This window comes from Somniosus microcephalus, unplaced genomic scaffold, assembly GCF_052327205.1.
Source record: "Somniosus microcephalus isolate GS21.2 unplaced genomic scaffold, FLI_Smic_1.0 unresolved_chr7, whole genome shotgun sequence".
Classification (NCBI taxonomy): Eukaryota; Metazoa; Chordata; class Chondrichthyes; order Squaliformes; family Somniosidae; genus Somniosus; species Somniosus microcephalus.
In genome coordinates, this window is record NW_028225185.1 from 10,896,596 (window position 1) to 10,912,100 (window position 15,505).

At 51.1% G+C, this 15,505-nt stretch overlaps 1 protein-coding gene across 1 annotated transcript in view; it reads right to left on the reverse strand.

Moving 5' to 3' along the window:
- LOC147086524 (uncharacterized) overlaps positions 1-13,739 on the reverse strand; it is a 121,737-nt gene extending 107,998 nt beyond the window's left edge. Inside the window, exons 1-2 of the mRNA XM_085978263.1 lie at positions 13,451-13,739; positions 3,128-3,257 (exon numbers count right to left, since the gene is read on the reverse strand). Of these exons, the coding sequence (XP_085834389.1) occupies positions 3,128-3,257; positions 13,451-13,564 (244 nt within the window). The 5' untranslated portion in view covers positions 13,565-13,739. The remainder of the gene's footprint in view (positions 1-3,127; positions 3,258-13,450) is intronic.
- Between the last annotated feature and the right edge of the window lie 1,766 nt (positions 13,740-15,505).

A 15,505-nucleotide genomic window follows, 5' to 3' on the forward strand; every position in this document is an offset into this window, starting at 1 on the left:
AACTGCCCAAAACATTTGGAGAAGGGAATATTTTTGGAATTCATCCTTAATCTCTCTGGCAGACATGGAAGAGTCTTACTCCCTGCAGGGATGGGCCTCCTGAGTGCCAGAATGTTTTTAAAAAAAAAACCTCTGTGGCATCCCATCCTTCTGTTTCCTGGTAATTGCATTACCGGCTACTCAGAATAGCGCACAGGAAGCTGGAATGCTGTCCTGACCTTATTTCGGATCCAAGGGGAATGCACAGCGATGAAGACATTTTATATTTTGGTGGTTTTGCGTCTTCCTTGACCTTCGTGGGGTCTCTCTCTCCCGAGGTGCCGTATCGTTTCCCCAGTTGAGAAAACACAAGACACTTGGCAAGCATAAGGGAATATGGAACCCAGCCGGGTAGATGGGGTTTAAGATACGGATGAGCCATGATCTTAATTGGATGGCGGAGCAGGCGCGAGGGGCTGAATGGCCTCCACCTGATCCGATGTTCCTAAGCAGCTGGTGAAAGGGGCACAGGGTAGCACTTAGGGTAGGGCAGCATGGGGTCGATTGATAGAGTTTTGTTAAGCAAGGGTATGAAGGCTTACGGAACCAAGGCGGGTAGATAGGAGTTGAGATGCAGATCAGCCGTGATCCAATTGAATGGCGGAACATGCTCGAGGGGGGCTGAATGGCCTCCTCCTGTTCCTATGTTCTTCCGTCACTCCTGTCCCGTGAGCAGTCCCTTCCTTTCCCTCAACGCCTTCCCGCAAGGCAATAACGTAACCCGCTAGGCGAGGAATCACGGTGGAGAACCCAGGTCCAGGCGACAGCATAAGTTGGATTGTGTCGGGATTCCCGGATTTGTGCTGCCGTTTTACTCACAGCCTCGAAGCTCTGACCGCGCTCGATCAGCTCCGATGGACGGGTCACATTGTCCGCATGCCCGATACGAGACTCCCGAAACAAGCGCTCTACTCGGAGCTCCGGCACGGCAAGAGAGCCCCAGGTGGGCAGAGGAAACGCTTCAAGGACACCCTCAAAGCCTCCTTGGAAAAGGTGTAACATCCCCACCGACACCTGGGAATCCCTGGCCCCAAGACCGCACAAAGTGGAGGAGAAGCATCCGGGAAGGCGCCGAACACTTCGAGTCTCTTCGCCGGGAGCAAGCGGAAGGAGCGCACGTCAACCCAAGCACCCCACCCCACCCGCCCCTTCAACCAGCGTCTGCCCCACCTGTGACAGAGACTGCAGGTCCCGCATTGGACTCATCAGTCAGCTGCGAGCTCATTTTTTAATGTGGAAGCAAGTCATCCTCGGTTCCCGAGGGACTGCCTAAGAAGAAGAAGAATCACGAAAATGACAGCATGGTGGTGAGGCCATTCGGCCCACCATGCATCTGCTGGTGCTGGCTCTTCACCTGAAGATCTCGACTGTAATCCCGTGACCCTGCCCTTTCCCTGTTGCTTTGGGGACTTACAGTCCGATATGTTGGAATTATTAGACAAGTGCCTCACAGCTAATTTGGAACGCAGCAGTACGATTGGGTCGGACTCTCGACTGGGAGATGCAAGGTGGAAACCCAGTTAGTAACACAGGAGGTTTTGGGCTGGTCTCCCAACCAGGAGACAGCAGTGCCGTCCCCTGTCTTGCTTGGCATTTGCACTAGTGATCTCCCTTAGACGCCAAGTTTCAACACTTTGGGCTGTAAAAGACGAAAAAAGAAAGGGCTTGCGCCTTCCCTGACCTCGGGACGTACCAACGCGCTTTACAGCCAACGAAGTGACAATATCTCTTTATCTCTCCTGCTTTCTATCCTATCTCTGACCTTCCCTTTTGTTCTTTCATCCCCTCCCCCTTTTCCCAACCCCCAGCTTGCTTTAAAATCTGTTCCCTTTCCTGCTTTTTTCTAGTTCTGACGAAGGGTCTTCGACCCGAAACATTGACTCTGTTTCTCTCTCCACGGATGCTGCTCTGGCCTGCTGAGTTTTTCCAGCATTTTCTGTCGTTATAAGTGTGGTCACTGTTGTGTTGTTGGAAAAGCTGCAACCAAATCGCAGCAAGCATCCACAAACAGCAATGCGAAAATGGCAAATCATCTGATGTTGATTGAGGGATACATATTGGCCCCAGGACACCGGGGAGAACTCCCCCCTGCTCTTTTTCCAATAGTGGCCGTGGGATCTTTTACATCCACCCGAGAGGGCAGACGGGGCCTTGGTTTAACGTCTCATCCGAAAGACGGCACCTCCGACAGTGCGGCGCTCCCTCAGTACTGCCCCTCCGACAGTGTGGCGCTCCCTCAGTACTGCCCCTCCGACAGTGCGGCGCTCCCTCAGTACTGCCCCTCCAACAGTGTGGCGTTCCCTCAGTACCGCCCCTCCGACAGTGCGGCGCTCCCTCAGTACCGCCCCTCTGACAGTGCGGCGCTCCCTCAGTACTGCCCCTCTGACAGTGCGGCGCTCCCTCAGTACTGCCCCTCCAACAGTGCGGCGTTCCTCAGTACTGCCCCTCCGACAGTGCGGCGCTCCCTCAGTACTGCCCCTCCGACAGTGTGGCGCTCCCTCAGTACCGCCCCTCCGACAGTGCGGCGCTCCCTCAGTACCGCCCCTCCGACAGTGCGGCGCTCTCTCAGTACCGCCCCTCCGACAGTGCGGCGCTCCCTCAGTACTGCCCCTCCGACAGTGTGGCGCTCCCTCAGTACCGGCCCTCCGACAGTGCAGCGCTCCCTCAGTACTGCCCCCTCCGACAGTGCGGCGCTCCCTCAGTACTGGCACTGGGAGTGTCGGCCTGGATTATGTGCTCAAGTCTCTGGAGTGGGACTTGAACCCACGACCTTCTGACTCCGAGGCGAGAGAGAGAGTGTGCTACCCACTGAGCCACGGCCGAGACTGAGACAAGAGGCAAGGTGAAACGGGTCAGCTGGTGTGCCACCTGGTGGCCTAATAGGGCAGTCAGAGTGGCCACAGAGGTGCCTGCAGGTTCCACCATCCAACCTTCAGGACACGGGCTTGGCTTCAGACGAAGGCTAGCTCAGGAGCGGCGGACTCCGGGACGTTGGGTCAGCTCTCACCTTGGCCAGCGAGTGGAGACTGCGAGTTGTCGGGGGAAGAAGACATTATAAATAAGGGAGAAACATTTCGAACGCTCTCACTCACGTCAGCTGCTTTCTTCTCAGCCAGTTCCAGTTTCTCCTGAGCATCTTTCAGGGCCTCTGAATACTTGTCCAGCTCATCCTCGGTCCCTTTGAGCCTCTTCTGCATGGCCGCCAACTCATCCTCCAGCTGTCAGAGAGGGAGCAAGGGAGAAGGAAACCGAGTGAGAGAGAGATACAAAAAGAAACAACAGATTACTGAGGGAAGAAATGGGAAGGATCATCATGTTAAATAAAATGAACAATAGTTATATGTGGCCATTTGTGATAAATACTGTAGTGTAATAGAGAATGGTGCTGGGTATATCAGCGTGTTACAGTGAGGGGTGTGGGGTACATCAGTGTTACAGTGAGGGGTGTGGAGCATATAGAGTGTTACATTGAGGGGTGTGGGGTATATCAGTGTTAGTGAGGAGTGTGGAGCATATAGAGTGTTACATTGAGGGGTGTGGGGTATATCAGAGTGTTACAGTGAGGGGTGTGGGGTATATCAGTGTTACAGTGAGGGGTGTAGGGTATATCAGTGTTACAGTGAGGGGTGTGGGGTATATCAGAGTGTTACAGTAAGGGGTGTGGGGTATATCAGAGTGTTACAGTGAGGGGTGTGGGTAATATCAGAGTGTTACATTGAGGGGTGTGGGGTATATCAGAGTGTTACAGTGAGGGGTGTGGGGTATATCAGAGTGTTACAGTGAGGGGTGTGGGGTATATCAGTGTTACAGTGAGGGGTGTGGGGTATATAAAAGTGTTACAGTGAGGGGTGTGGTGTATATCAGAGTGTTACAGTGAGGGGTGTGGGGTATATCAGAGTGTTACAGTGAGGGGTGTGGGGTATATCAGTGTTACAGTAATGGGTGTGGAGTATATCAGAGTGTTACAGTGAGGGGTGTGGGGTATATCAGTGTGTTAGTGAGGGGTGTGGTGTATATCTGTTACAGTGAGGGGCGTGGGGTATATCAGAGTGTTACAGTGAGGGGTGTGGGGTATATCAGAGTGTTACAGTGAGGGGTGTGGGGTATATCAGAGTGTTACAGTGAGGGGTGTGGGGTATATCAGAGTGTTACAGTGAGGGTTGTGTGGTATATCAGAGTTACAGTGAGGGTGTGGGGTATATCAGAGTGTAACAGTGAGGGGTGTGGGGTATATCAGAGTGTTACAGTGAGGGGTGTGGCGTATATCAGAGTGTTACAGTGAGGGGTGTGGGGTATATCAGTGTTACAGTGAGGGGTATGGGGTATATCAGTGTTATAGTGAGGGGTGTGGGATATATCAGAGTGTTACAGTGAGGGGTGTGGGGTATATCAGAGTGTTACAGTGAGGGGTGTGGGGTATATCAGAGTGTTACAGTGAGGGGTGTGGGGTATATCAGTGTTACAGTGAGGGGTGTGGGGTATATCAGTGTGTTACAGTGAGGGGTGTGGGGTATATCAGAGTGTTACAGTGAGGGGTGTGGGGTATATCAGAGTGTTACAATGAGGGGTGTGGGGTATATCAGAGTGTTACAGTGAGGGGTGTGTGGTATATCAGAGTTACAGTGAGGGGTGTGGGGTATATCAGAGTGTTACAGTGAGGGGTGTGGGGTATATCAGAATGTGAATTCGACCCAACACAATCGTCGCTAAGCAAAAGGAAAAATATCTGTCATATTGGGCAGAAACAACAAAAACCCAAAGCAAACTCAATTGCTACTTGGCCCTAAACAGACAATACAACATAGCTGATTACCTGACCATGGTAAAGGATAACAAACTGAGAAGAACCTTGACAAGGTACAGACTTAGCGAACATAGCCTAGCGATCGAAAAAGGCAGACACAGGCAGACCAGGCTGCCAAGAGAAGACAGGATATGCTCTCACTGCAGTCAGGGAGTAGTTGAGACAGAGATGCACTTCCTCACAGCCTGTGGAAAATATCAGGGCATCAGAGAGAATTTCTACCAAAAATTCTCACAAATATGCCCTGAATTCAGAAATCTGACTGACAACCAAAAACTCCCATTCCTACTGGGGGAGGAGAGAAGCTGTGTAACACTGGCGGCACACTATGTTACAGCTTGCCATGAACAGAGGGACAACCAGTAAACTAAGACAAGAGTATATATAAACAAGGCGAATGTATATTTATAAACTCAGGGATATACCTGTTTATACACTGTATGAATGGAACCGCGTTTATGTGTTCAACCATAAATGTATTTTGATGCTTTGGCAACATAAGATGTACCTTATCATGCCAATAAAGCGATTTGTATTGTATTGTGTGGGGTATATCAGAGTGTTACACTGAGGGGTGTGGGGTATATCAGAGTGTTACAGTGAGGGGTGTGGGGTATATCAGTGTGTTACAGTGAGGGGTGTGGGGTATATCAGTGTGTTACATTGAGGGGGGTATATCAGTGTGTTACATTGAGGAGTCTATCAGAGAGTGTTACAGTGAGGGGTGTGGGGTATATCAGGGTGTTACAGTGAGGGTTGTGTGGTATATCAGAGTTACAGTGAGGGTGTGGGGTATATCAGAGTGTTACAGTGAGGGGTGTGGGGTATATCAGAGTGTTACAGTGAGGGGTGTGGGGTATATCAGAGTGTTACAGTGAGTGGTGTGGGGTATATCAGAGTGTTACAGTGAGGGGTGTGGGGTATATCAGTGTGTTACAGTGAGGGGTGTGGGGTATATCAGAGTGTTACAGTGAGGGGTGTGGGGTATATCAGAGTGTTACAGTGAGGGGTGTGGGGTATATCAGTGTGTTACAGTGAGGGGTGTGGGTTATATCAGTGTGTTACATTGAGGAGTCTATCAGAGAGTGTTACAGTGAGGGGTGTGGGGTATATCAGAGTGTTACAGTGAGGGGTGTGGGGTATATCAGTGTGTTACATTGAGGAGTCTATCAGAGAGTGTTACAATGAGGGGTGTGGGATATATCAGAGTGTTACAGTGGGGGGTATGGGGTATATCAGAGAGATACAGTGAGGGGTGTGGGGTATATCAGAGTGTTACAGTGAGGGGTGTGGGGTATATCAGTGTGTTACAGTGAGGGGTGGGGTAAATCAGAGTGTTACAGTGAGGGGTGTGGGGTATATCAGAGTGTTACAGTGAGGGGTGTGGGGTATATCAGAGTGTTACAGTGAGGGGTGTGGGGTATATCAGTGTGGTACAGTGAGGGGTGTCGGGTATATCAGAGTGTTACAGCGAGGGGTGTGGGGTATATCAGAGTGTTACAGCGAGGGGTGTGCGGTATATCAGAGTGTTACAGTGAGGGGTGTGGGGTATATCAGTGTGTTACAGTGAGGGGTGTGGGGTATATCAGAGTGTTACAGTGAGGGGTGTGGGGTATATCTGTGTTACAGTGAGGGGTGTGGGGTAAATCAGAGTGTTACACTGAGGGGTGTGGGGTATATCAGAGTGTTACAGTGAGGGGTGTGGGGTATATCAGTGTGTTACAGTGAGGGGTGTGGGGTATATCAGTGTGTTACATTGAGGGGGGTATATCAGTGTGTTACATTGAGGAGTCTATCAGAGAGTGTTACAGTGAGGGGTGTGGGGTATATCAGGGTGTTACAGTGAGGGTTGTGTGGTATATCAGAGTTACAGTGAGGGTGTGGGGTATATCAGAGTGTTACAGTGAGGGGTGTGGGGTATATCAGAGTGTTACAGTGAGGGGTGTGGGGTATATCAGAGTGTTACAGTGAGTGGTGTGGGGTATATCAGAGTGTTACAGTGAGGGGTGTGGGGTATATCAGTGTGTTACAGTGAGGGGTGTGGGGTATATCAGAGTGTTACAGTGAGGGGTGTGGGGTATATCAGAGTGTTACAGTGAGGGGTGTGGGGTATATCAGTGTGTTACAGTGAGGGGTGTGGGTTATATCAGTGTGTTACATTGAGGAGTCTATCAGAGAGTGTTACAGTGAGGGGTGTGGGGTATATCAGAGTGTTACAGTGAGGGGTGTGGGGTATATCAGTGTGTTACATTGAGGAGTCTATCAGAGAGTGTTACAATGAGGGGTGTGGGATATATCAGAGTGTTACAGTGGGGGGTATGGGGTATATCAGAGAGATACAGTGAGGGGTGTGGGGTATATCAGAGTGTTACAGTGAGGGGTGTGGGGTATATCAGTGTGTTACAGTGAGGGGTGGGGTAAATCAGAGTGTTACAGTGAGGGGTGTGGGGTATATCAGAGTGTTACAGTGAGGGGTGTGGGGTATATCAGAGTGTTACAGTGAGGGGTGTGGGGTATATCAGTGTGGTACAGTGAGGGGTGTCGGGTATATCAGAGTGTTACAGCGAGGGGTGTGGGGTATATCAGAGTGTTACAGCGAGGGGTGTGCGGTATATCAGAGTGTTACAGTGAGGGGTGTGGGGTATATCAGTGTGTTACAGTGAGGGGTGTGGGGTATATCAGAGTGTTACAGTGAGGGGTGTGGGGTATATCAGTGTGTTACAGTGAGGGGTGTGGGGTAAATCAGAGTGTTACAGTGAGGGGTGTGGGGTATATCAGAGTGTTACAGTGAGGGGTGTGGGGTATATCAGTGTGTTACAGTGAGGGGTGTGGGGTATATCAGAGTGTTACAGTGAGGGGTGTGGGGTAAATCAGAGTGTTACAGTGAGGGGTGTGGGGTATATCAGAGTGTTACATTGAGGGGTGTGGGGTGTATCAGAGAGTGTTACAGTGAGGGGTGTGGGGTATATCAGAGTGTTACATTGAGGGGTGTGGGGTGTATCAGAGAGTGTTACAGTGAGGGGTGTGGGGTATATCAGAGTGTTACAGTGAGGGGTGTGGGGTATATCAGTGTGTTACAGCGAGTGGTGTGGGGTATATCAGTGTGTTACAGTGAGGGGTGTGGGGTATATCAGAGTGTTACAGTGAGTGGTGTGGGGTATATCAGAGTGTTACAGTGAGAGGTGTGGGGTATATCAGAGTGTTACAGTGAGGGGTGTGGGGTATATCAGTGTGTTACAGTGAGGGGTGTGGGGTATATCAGAGTGTTACATTGAGGGGTATGGGGTATATCAGTGTTACAGTGAGGGGTGTGGGGTAAATCAGAGTGTTACAGTGGGGTGTGGGGTATATCAGAGTGTTACAGTGAGGGGTGTGGGGTATATCAGAGAGTGTTACAGTGAGGGGTGTGAGGTATATCAGAGTGTTACAGTGAGGGGTGTGGGGTATATCAGAGTGTTACAGTGAGGGGTGTGGGGTATATCAGAGTGTTACAGTGAGGGGTGTGGGGTATATCAGAGTGTTACAGTGAGGGGTGTGGGGTATATCAGAGTGTTACAGTGAGGGGTGTGGGGTATATCAGAGTGTTACAGTGAGGGGTGTGGGGTATATCAGAGTGTTACAGTGAGGGGTGTGAGGTATATCAGAGTGTTACAGTGAGGGGTGTGGGGTATATCAGAGTGTTACAGTGGGGTGTGGGGTATATCAGAGTGTTACATTGAGGAGTGTGGGATGTATCAGAGAGTGTTACAGTGAGGGGTGTGGGGTATATCAGAGAGTGTTACAGTGAGGGGTATGGGATGTATCAGAGAGTGTTACAGTGAGGGGTGTGGGGTATATCAGAGAGTGTTACAGTGAGGGGTGTGAGGTATATCAGAGTGTTACAGTGAGGGGTGTGGGGTATATCAGAGTGTTACAGTGAGGGGTGTGGGGTATATCAGAGTGTTACAGCGAGTGGTGTGGGGAATATCAGAGTGTTACAGTGAGGGGTGTGGGGTATATCAGAGTGTTACAGTGAGGGGTGTGGGGTAAATCAGAGTGTTACAGTGAGGGGTGTGGGGTATATCAGAGTGTTACATTGAGGAGTGTGGGATGTATCAGAGAGTGTTACAGTGAGAGGTGTGGGGTATATCAGAGTGTTACAGTGAGAGGTGTGGGGTATAACAGTGTTACAGTGAGGGGTGGGGGATATCAGTGTTACAGTGAGGGGTGTGGGGTATATCAGTGTGTTACAGTGAGGGGTGTGGGGTATATCAGAGTGTTACAGTGAGGGGTGTGGGGTATATCAGAGTGTTACAGTGAGGGGTGTGGGGTATATCAGAGTGTTACAGTGAGGGGTGTGGGGTATATCAGAATGTTACAGTGAGGGGTGTGGGGTATATCAGAGTGTTACAGTGAGGGGTGTGGGGTATATCAGAGTGTTACAGTGAGGGGTGTGGGGTATATCAGAGTGTTACAGTGAGGGGTGTGGGGTATATCAGAGTGTTACAGCGAGGGGTGTGGGGTATATCAGAGTGTTACAGTGAGGGGTGTGGGGTATATCAGAATGTTACAGTGAGGGGTGTGGGGTATATCAGAGTGTTACAGCGAGGGGTGTGGGTTATATCAGAGTGTTACAGTGAGGGGTGTGGGGTGTATCAGAGAGTGTTACAGTGAGGGGTGTGGGGTATATCAGAGTGTTACAGTGAGGGGTGTGGGGTATATCAGAGTGTTACAGTGAGGGGTGTGGGGTATATCAGAGTGTTACAGTGAGGGGTGTGGGGTATATCAGAGTGTTACAGTGAGGGGTGTGGGGTATATCAGTGTTACAGTGAGGGGTGTGGGGTGTATCAGAGTGTTACAGTGAGGGGTGTGGGGTATATCAGAGTGTTACAGTGAGGGGTGTGGGGTATATCAGAATGTTACAGTGAGGGGTGTGGGGTATATCAGAGTGTTACAGTGAGGGGTGTGGGGTATATCAGAGTGTTACAGTGAGGGGTGTGGGGTATATCAGAGTGTTACAGCGAGGGGTGTGGGGTATATCAGAGTGTTACAGTGAGGGGTGTGGGGTATATCAGAATGTTACAGTGAGGGGTGTGGGGTATATCAGAGTGTTACAGCGAGGGGTGTGGGTTATATCAGAGTGTTACAGTGAGGGGTGTGGGGTGTATCAGAGAGTGTTACAGTGAGGGGTGTGGGGTATATCATTGTGTTACAGTGAGGGGTGTGGGGTATATCAGAGTGTTACAGTGAGGGGTGTGGGGTATATCATTGTGTTACAGTGAGGGGTGTGGGGTATATCAGAGTGTTACAGTGAGGGGTGTGGGGTATATCATTGTGTTACAGTGAGGGGTGTGGGGTATATCAGAGTGTTACAGTGAGGGGTGTGGGGTATATCAGAGTGTTACATTGAGGGGTGTGGGGTATATCAGAGTGTTACAGTGCGGGGTGTGAGGTATATCAGAGTGTTACAGTGAGGGGTGTGGGGTGTATCAGAGAGTGTTACAGTGAGGGGTGTGGGGTATATCAGAGTGTTACAGTGAGGGGTGTGGGGTATATCAGAGTGTTACATTGAGGGGTGTGAGGTATATCAGAGTGTTACAGTGCGGGGTGTGGGGTATATCAGAGTGTTACATTGAGGGGTGTGGGGTGTATCAGAGAGTGTTACAGTGAGGGGTGTGGGGTAAATCAGACTGTTACATTGAGGGGTGTGGGGTATATCAGAGTGTTACAGTGAGGGGTGTGGGGTATATCAGAGTGTTACAGTGAGGGGTGTGGGGTATATCAGAGTGTTACAGTGAGGGGTGTGGGGTATATCAGTGTTACAGTGAGGGGTGTGGGGTATATCAGAGTGTTACAGTGAGGGGTGTGGGGTATATCAGATTGTTACAGTGAGGGGTGTGGGGTGTATCAGAGAGTGTTACAGTGAGGGATGTGGGGTATATCAGAGTGTTACAGTGAGGGGTGTGGGGTATATCAGAGTGTTACAGTGAGGGGTGTGGGGTATATCAGAGTGTTACAGTGAGGGGTGTGGGATGTATCAGAGAGTGTTACAGTGAGGGGTGTGGGGTATATCAGAGTGTTACAGTGAGGGGTGTGGGGTATATCAGAGTGTTACAGTGAGGGGTGTGGGGTATATCAGAGTGTTACAGTGAGGGGTGTGGGGTATATCAGAGTGTTACAGTGAGGGGTGTGGGGTGTATCAGAGAGTGTTACAGTGAGGGGTGTGGGATGTATCAGAGAGTGTTACAGTGAGGGGTGTGGGATGTATCAGAGAGTGTTACATTGAGGGGTGTGGGGTATATCAGAGTGTTACAGTGAGGGGTGTGGGGTATATCAGAGTGTTACAGTGAGGGGTGTGGGGTGTATCAGAGAGTGTTACATTGAGGGGTGTGGGGTATATCAGAGTGTTACAGTGAGGGGTGTGGGATGTATCAGAGAGATACAGTGAGGGGTGTGGGGTATATCAGAGTGTTACAGTGAGGGGTGTGGGGTATATCAGAGAGTGTTACAGTGAGGGGTGTGGGGTATATCAGAGTGTTACAGTGAGGGGTGTGGGGTATATCAGTGTGTTACAGTGAGGGGTGTGGGGTGTATCAGAGAGTGTTACAGTGAGGGGTGTGGGGTGTATCAGAGAGTGTTACAGTGAGGGGTGTGGGGTATATCAGAGTGTTACAGTGAGGGGTGTGGGGTGTATCAGAGAGTGTTACAGTGAGGGGTGTGGGGTGTATCAGAGAGTGTTACAGTGAGGGGTGTGGGGTACATCAGAGTGCTACAGTGAGGGGTGTGGGGTACATCAGAGTGTTACAGTGAGGGGTGTGGGGTATATCAGAGAGTGTTACAGTGAGGGGTGTGGGGTGTATCAGAGAGTGTTACAGTGAGGGGTGTGGGGTGTATCAGAGACTGTTACAGTGAGGGGTGTGGGGTATATCAGATTGTTACAGTGAGGGGTGTGGGGTATATCAGAGAGTGTTACAGTGAGGGGTGTGGGGTATATCAGAGTGTTACAGTGAGGGGTGTGGGGTGTATCAGAGTGTTACAGTGAGGGGTGTGGGGTATATCAGATTGTTACAGTGAGGGGTGTGGGGTATATCAGATTGTTACAGTGAGGGGTGTGGGGTATATCAGAGAGTGTTACAGTGAGGGGTGTGGGGTATATCAGAGTGTTACAGTGAGGGGTGTGGGGTGTATCAGAGACTGTTACAGTGAGGGGTGTGGGGTATATCAGATTGTTACAGTGAGGGGTGTGGGGTATATCAGAGAGTGTTACAGTGAGGGGTGTGGGGTATATCAGAGTGTTACAGTGAGGGGTGTGGGGTGTATCAGAGAGTGTTACAGTGAGGGGTGTGGGGTATATCAGAGTGTTACAGTGAGGGGTGTGGGGTATATCAGAGTGTTACATTGAGGGGTGTGGGATGTATCAGAGAGTGTTACAGTGAGGGGTGTCGGGTATATCAGAGAGTGTTACAGTGAGAGGCATATTAGACATTGTTGAAGTATATTAGAGATTCGTGCAGCGAAGAATATATTAGAGATTGTTAAAGTGAGCAGTGTGATGAATTCCCTTATGAAAGTTACTATTGAATCTGCTTTCTCCGCCCTTCCAGGCCGCGCATTCCAGATACCAACAACTCGCTGCGTACAAAACATTGTCATCTCCCCTCTAGTTCGTTTGCCAATTCTCTTAAATCTGTGTCCTCTGGTTACCGACCCTCCCGCCAGTAGAAACAGTTTTTCCTTATTTACTCTATCAAATCCCCTCATAATTTTGAAGATATCTATTAAAACTGCCATTAACCTTATCTGCTTTAAGGAGAACAATGTCAGCTTCTCTAAGTCTCTCCATGTAACTGAAGTCCCTCATCCCTGGTACCATGCTAGTAAATCTCCTCTGCACCCTCTGCAAAGTTAATGAATGACCCCAATGGCTTGGAGGGTAAATGCACTGCCCAATGTGGCCGTACGGACCAGTTTCCACCCCAGTCCATACTGAGTTTGTTGCTCTCAATAGGGACTTTTACCTAGGGAGGCATATATCAGCCAGGGTTCGCTCTCCTGATCGCTGTCCAGTGATTCGCGCTGGAAAGTGCGCACCTGTGCATCTGTCGGTACTGTGCTGTGATGCCCCGCACAGTCGAATAGTCTGCCAGTGTTCAGGTTGGCTCCTCGGGTGACGCATGGGCTCTAGCCCGGGTCACAGGTTCCACGGGCGCCCCAGCGCCTCTCGGCGCCACGCCCAAGCGGCCGTTTGTCACCCACAAGCCCACGTGGTGAGCTAAGGCGATCGACCGCGGGGGGCGGCGCGGAGCGAACGCCAATCCCGCCCACCGCACCCCTTCGACACCCAAACGCATGCGCTACCCAGCTGGGGCGACTGAATAGCAGTCAGGGGTGGGGCTGACTCTGTCTCTCCCCCCACACAAGCCCCCGCCCCAACGCGAGGGGACTGAAACCAACCGCGGCACCTAAACGACTGCCTCAATTAAGATCCGCGCGGGCCAGGAATGGGAACTTGCTGGTCCGAATGGCTCAGTACCACACCACCCCGGTGCGTTTACCCTCCCTTAAACTGTGGGGGAGGGAAGCGAAGAGATTGGGTTCAATTTTAAAACAAGCTCCTCTCCTCCTCACCTGCTTGCTCCTCTCCTCCGCCGCCTTCTTATCCGCCTCCGCCTGCTCTGCCCTGTCCAGGGCGTTCTCCTTGTCCAGTTTCAGCATCTGCATCTTTTTCTTGATGGCCTCCATTTTGCCTTTCCGATTCGCGCCTCGCGACAAAAGAGGGAAAAAAAAAGCAAAGGCAGCGGCACCGGGACTCTCGCCGCACAAGCGCCGGAGGTTAAGCTGCGGAGGGACTGAGAGCGTCTGAGAGCGAGATGCCCAGTGGCGAAGTGGCTCCTCCGCTCTCTCTCACACCGGTTGATATCTCCCCTCGTCTCCGAAACCCAACCTGAGAGTATTTTAATCAGCCGGCTGGACACGGTCCACATCTTGGGATGTAGCCAAGGTCAAGACAATGATTGGCTGGCCGGTTGACAAGCGATCACGTATTTGGGTCCAATGGACAACTGTTTTCTATTAAAAGAGTGGGCAGCTGTTCTCCTCGATGATTTTTTTTCCCTCCCCCCTCCTTTCCTCATAGACTGACTCTTTACATAGAACTTACAGCGCAGAAAGAGGCCATTCGGCCCAGGTAGTCCGTGCCGGTGTTTATGCTCCACACGAGCCTTCTCCCAACCACCTCATCTCACCCCATCAGCATATCCTTCTATTCCTTTCTCCCTCATGTGTTTATCCAGCTTCCCCTTAAATGCATCGACGCTCTTCACCTCAACCACTCCCTGTGGTAGCGAGTTCCACATTCTGGATCACTCCCTGGGGAAAGAAGTTTCTCCTCAATTTCCTATTGGATTTTTAAAACATTTGTTCCTGGGATGTGGGCGTCGCTGGCGAGGCCGGCATTTATTGCCCATCCCTAGTTGCCCCTTGAGAAGGTGGTGGTGAGCCGCCTTCTTGAACCGCTGCAGTCCCGTGTGGTGAAGGTGCTCCCACAGCGCTGTTAGGGAGGGAGTTCCAGGATTTTGACCCAGCGACGATGAAGGATCGGCCGATATATTTCCAAGTCAGGATGGAGGGGAACTTGGAGGTGGTGGTGTTCCCATGCGCCTGCTGCCCTTGTCCTTCTAGGTACGGCGAGTGTCTCACCTCCCGACTCCCCAAAGCCTTTCCACCATCTCCAAGGCACAAGTCAGGAGTGTGATGGAATACTCTCCACTTGCCTGGATGAGTGCAGCTCCAACAACACTCAAGAAGCTCAACACCATCCAGGACAAAGCAGCCCGCTTGATTGGCACCCCATCCACCCCCTTAAACATTCACTCCCTCCACCACCGGCGCACCGTGGCTGCAGTGTGTACCGTCTACAAGATGCACTGCAGCAACTCGCCAAGGCTTCTTCGGCAGCACCTCCCAAACCCGCCACCTCTTCCACCTAGAAGGACAAGGGCAGCAGGCGCATGGGAACACCACCACCTCCAAGTTCCCCTCCACGTCACACACCATCCTGACTTGGAAATATATCAGGCCGTTCCTTCCATCGTCGCTGGGTCAAAATCCTGGAACTCCCTCCCTAACAGCACTTTGGGAGCACCTTCACCACACGGGACTGCAGCGGTTCAAGAAGGCGGCTCACCACCACCTTCTCAAGGGGCAACTAGGGGTGGACAATAAGTGCTGGCCTTGCCAGCGACGCCCACATCCCATAAAAAACGAATAAAAAAAAAAGAGGTCGTGGGTTAGTGACCCTTATATTTATGCCCTCTAGTTTTTACGCAAGTGGAATTATCTTCTCTACGTCTACCCTATCAAACCCTTTCTACTGGGGTATGGTTTCCACAGAGTCCAGGGTCCTTCTGTTACCTCACCCAAGCGGGTGTCCTTCCTTGAAGGCGAGTGCCATAGGCCGGGGACATCGCATGCCAGCAGGATCCTGATGTCCAGGCATTCAACTCAATGCAAGCGTGGGGGTCACTGGATAGCGATCAAGCGCAGGAACCCTGCTCGATGTTCCGAACCCTAGCCCAGGTCAATCAGGCTAGCCGTGGTGCCCCATAGCCACCCTAGCTGAGATCCGCTGTCAGCCATGGCTCAGTGGGTAACACCCTCATATCTGAGTCAGACGGTCGTGGG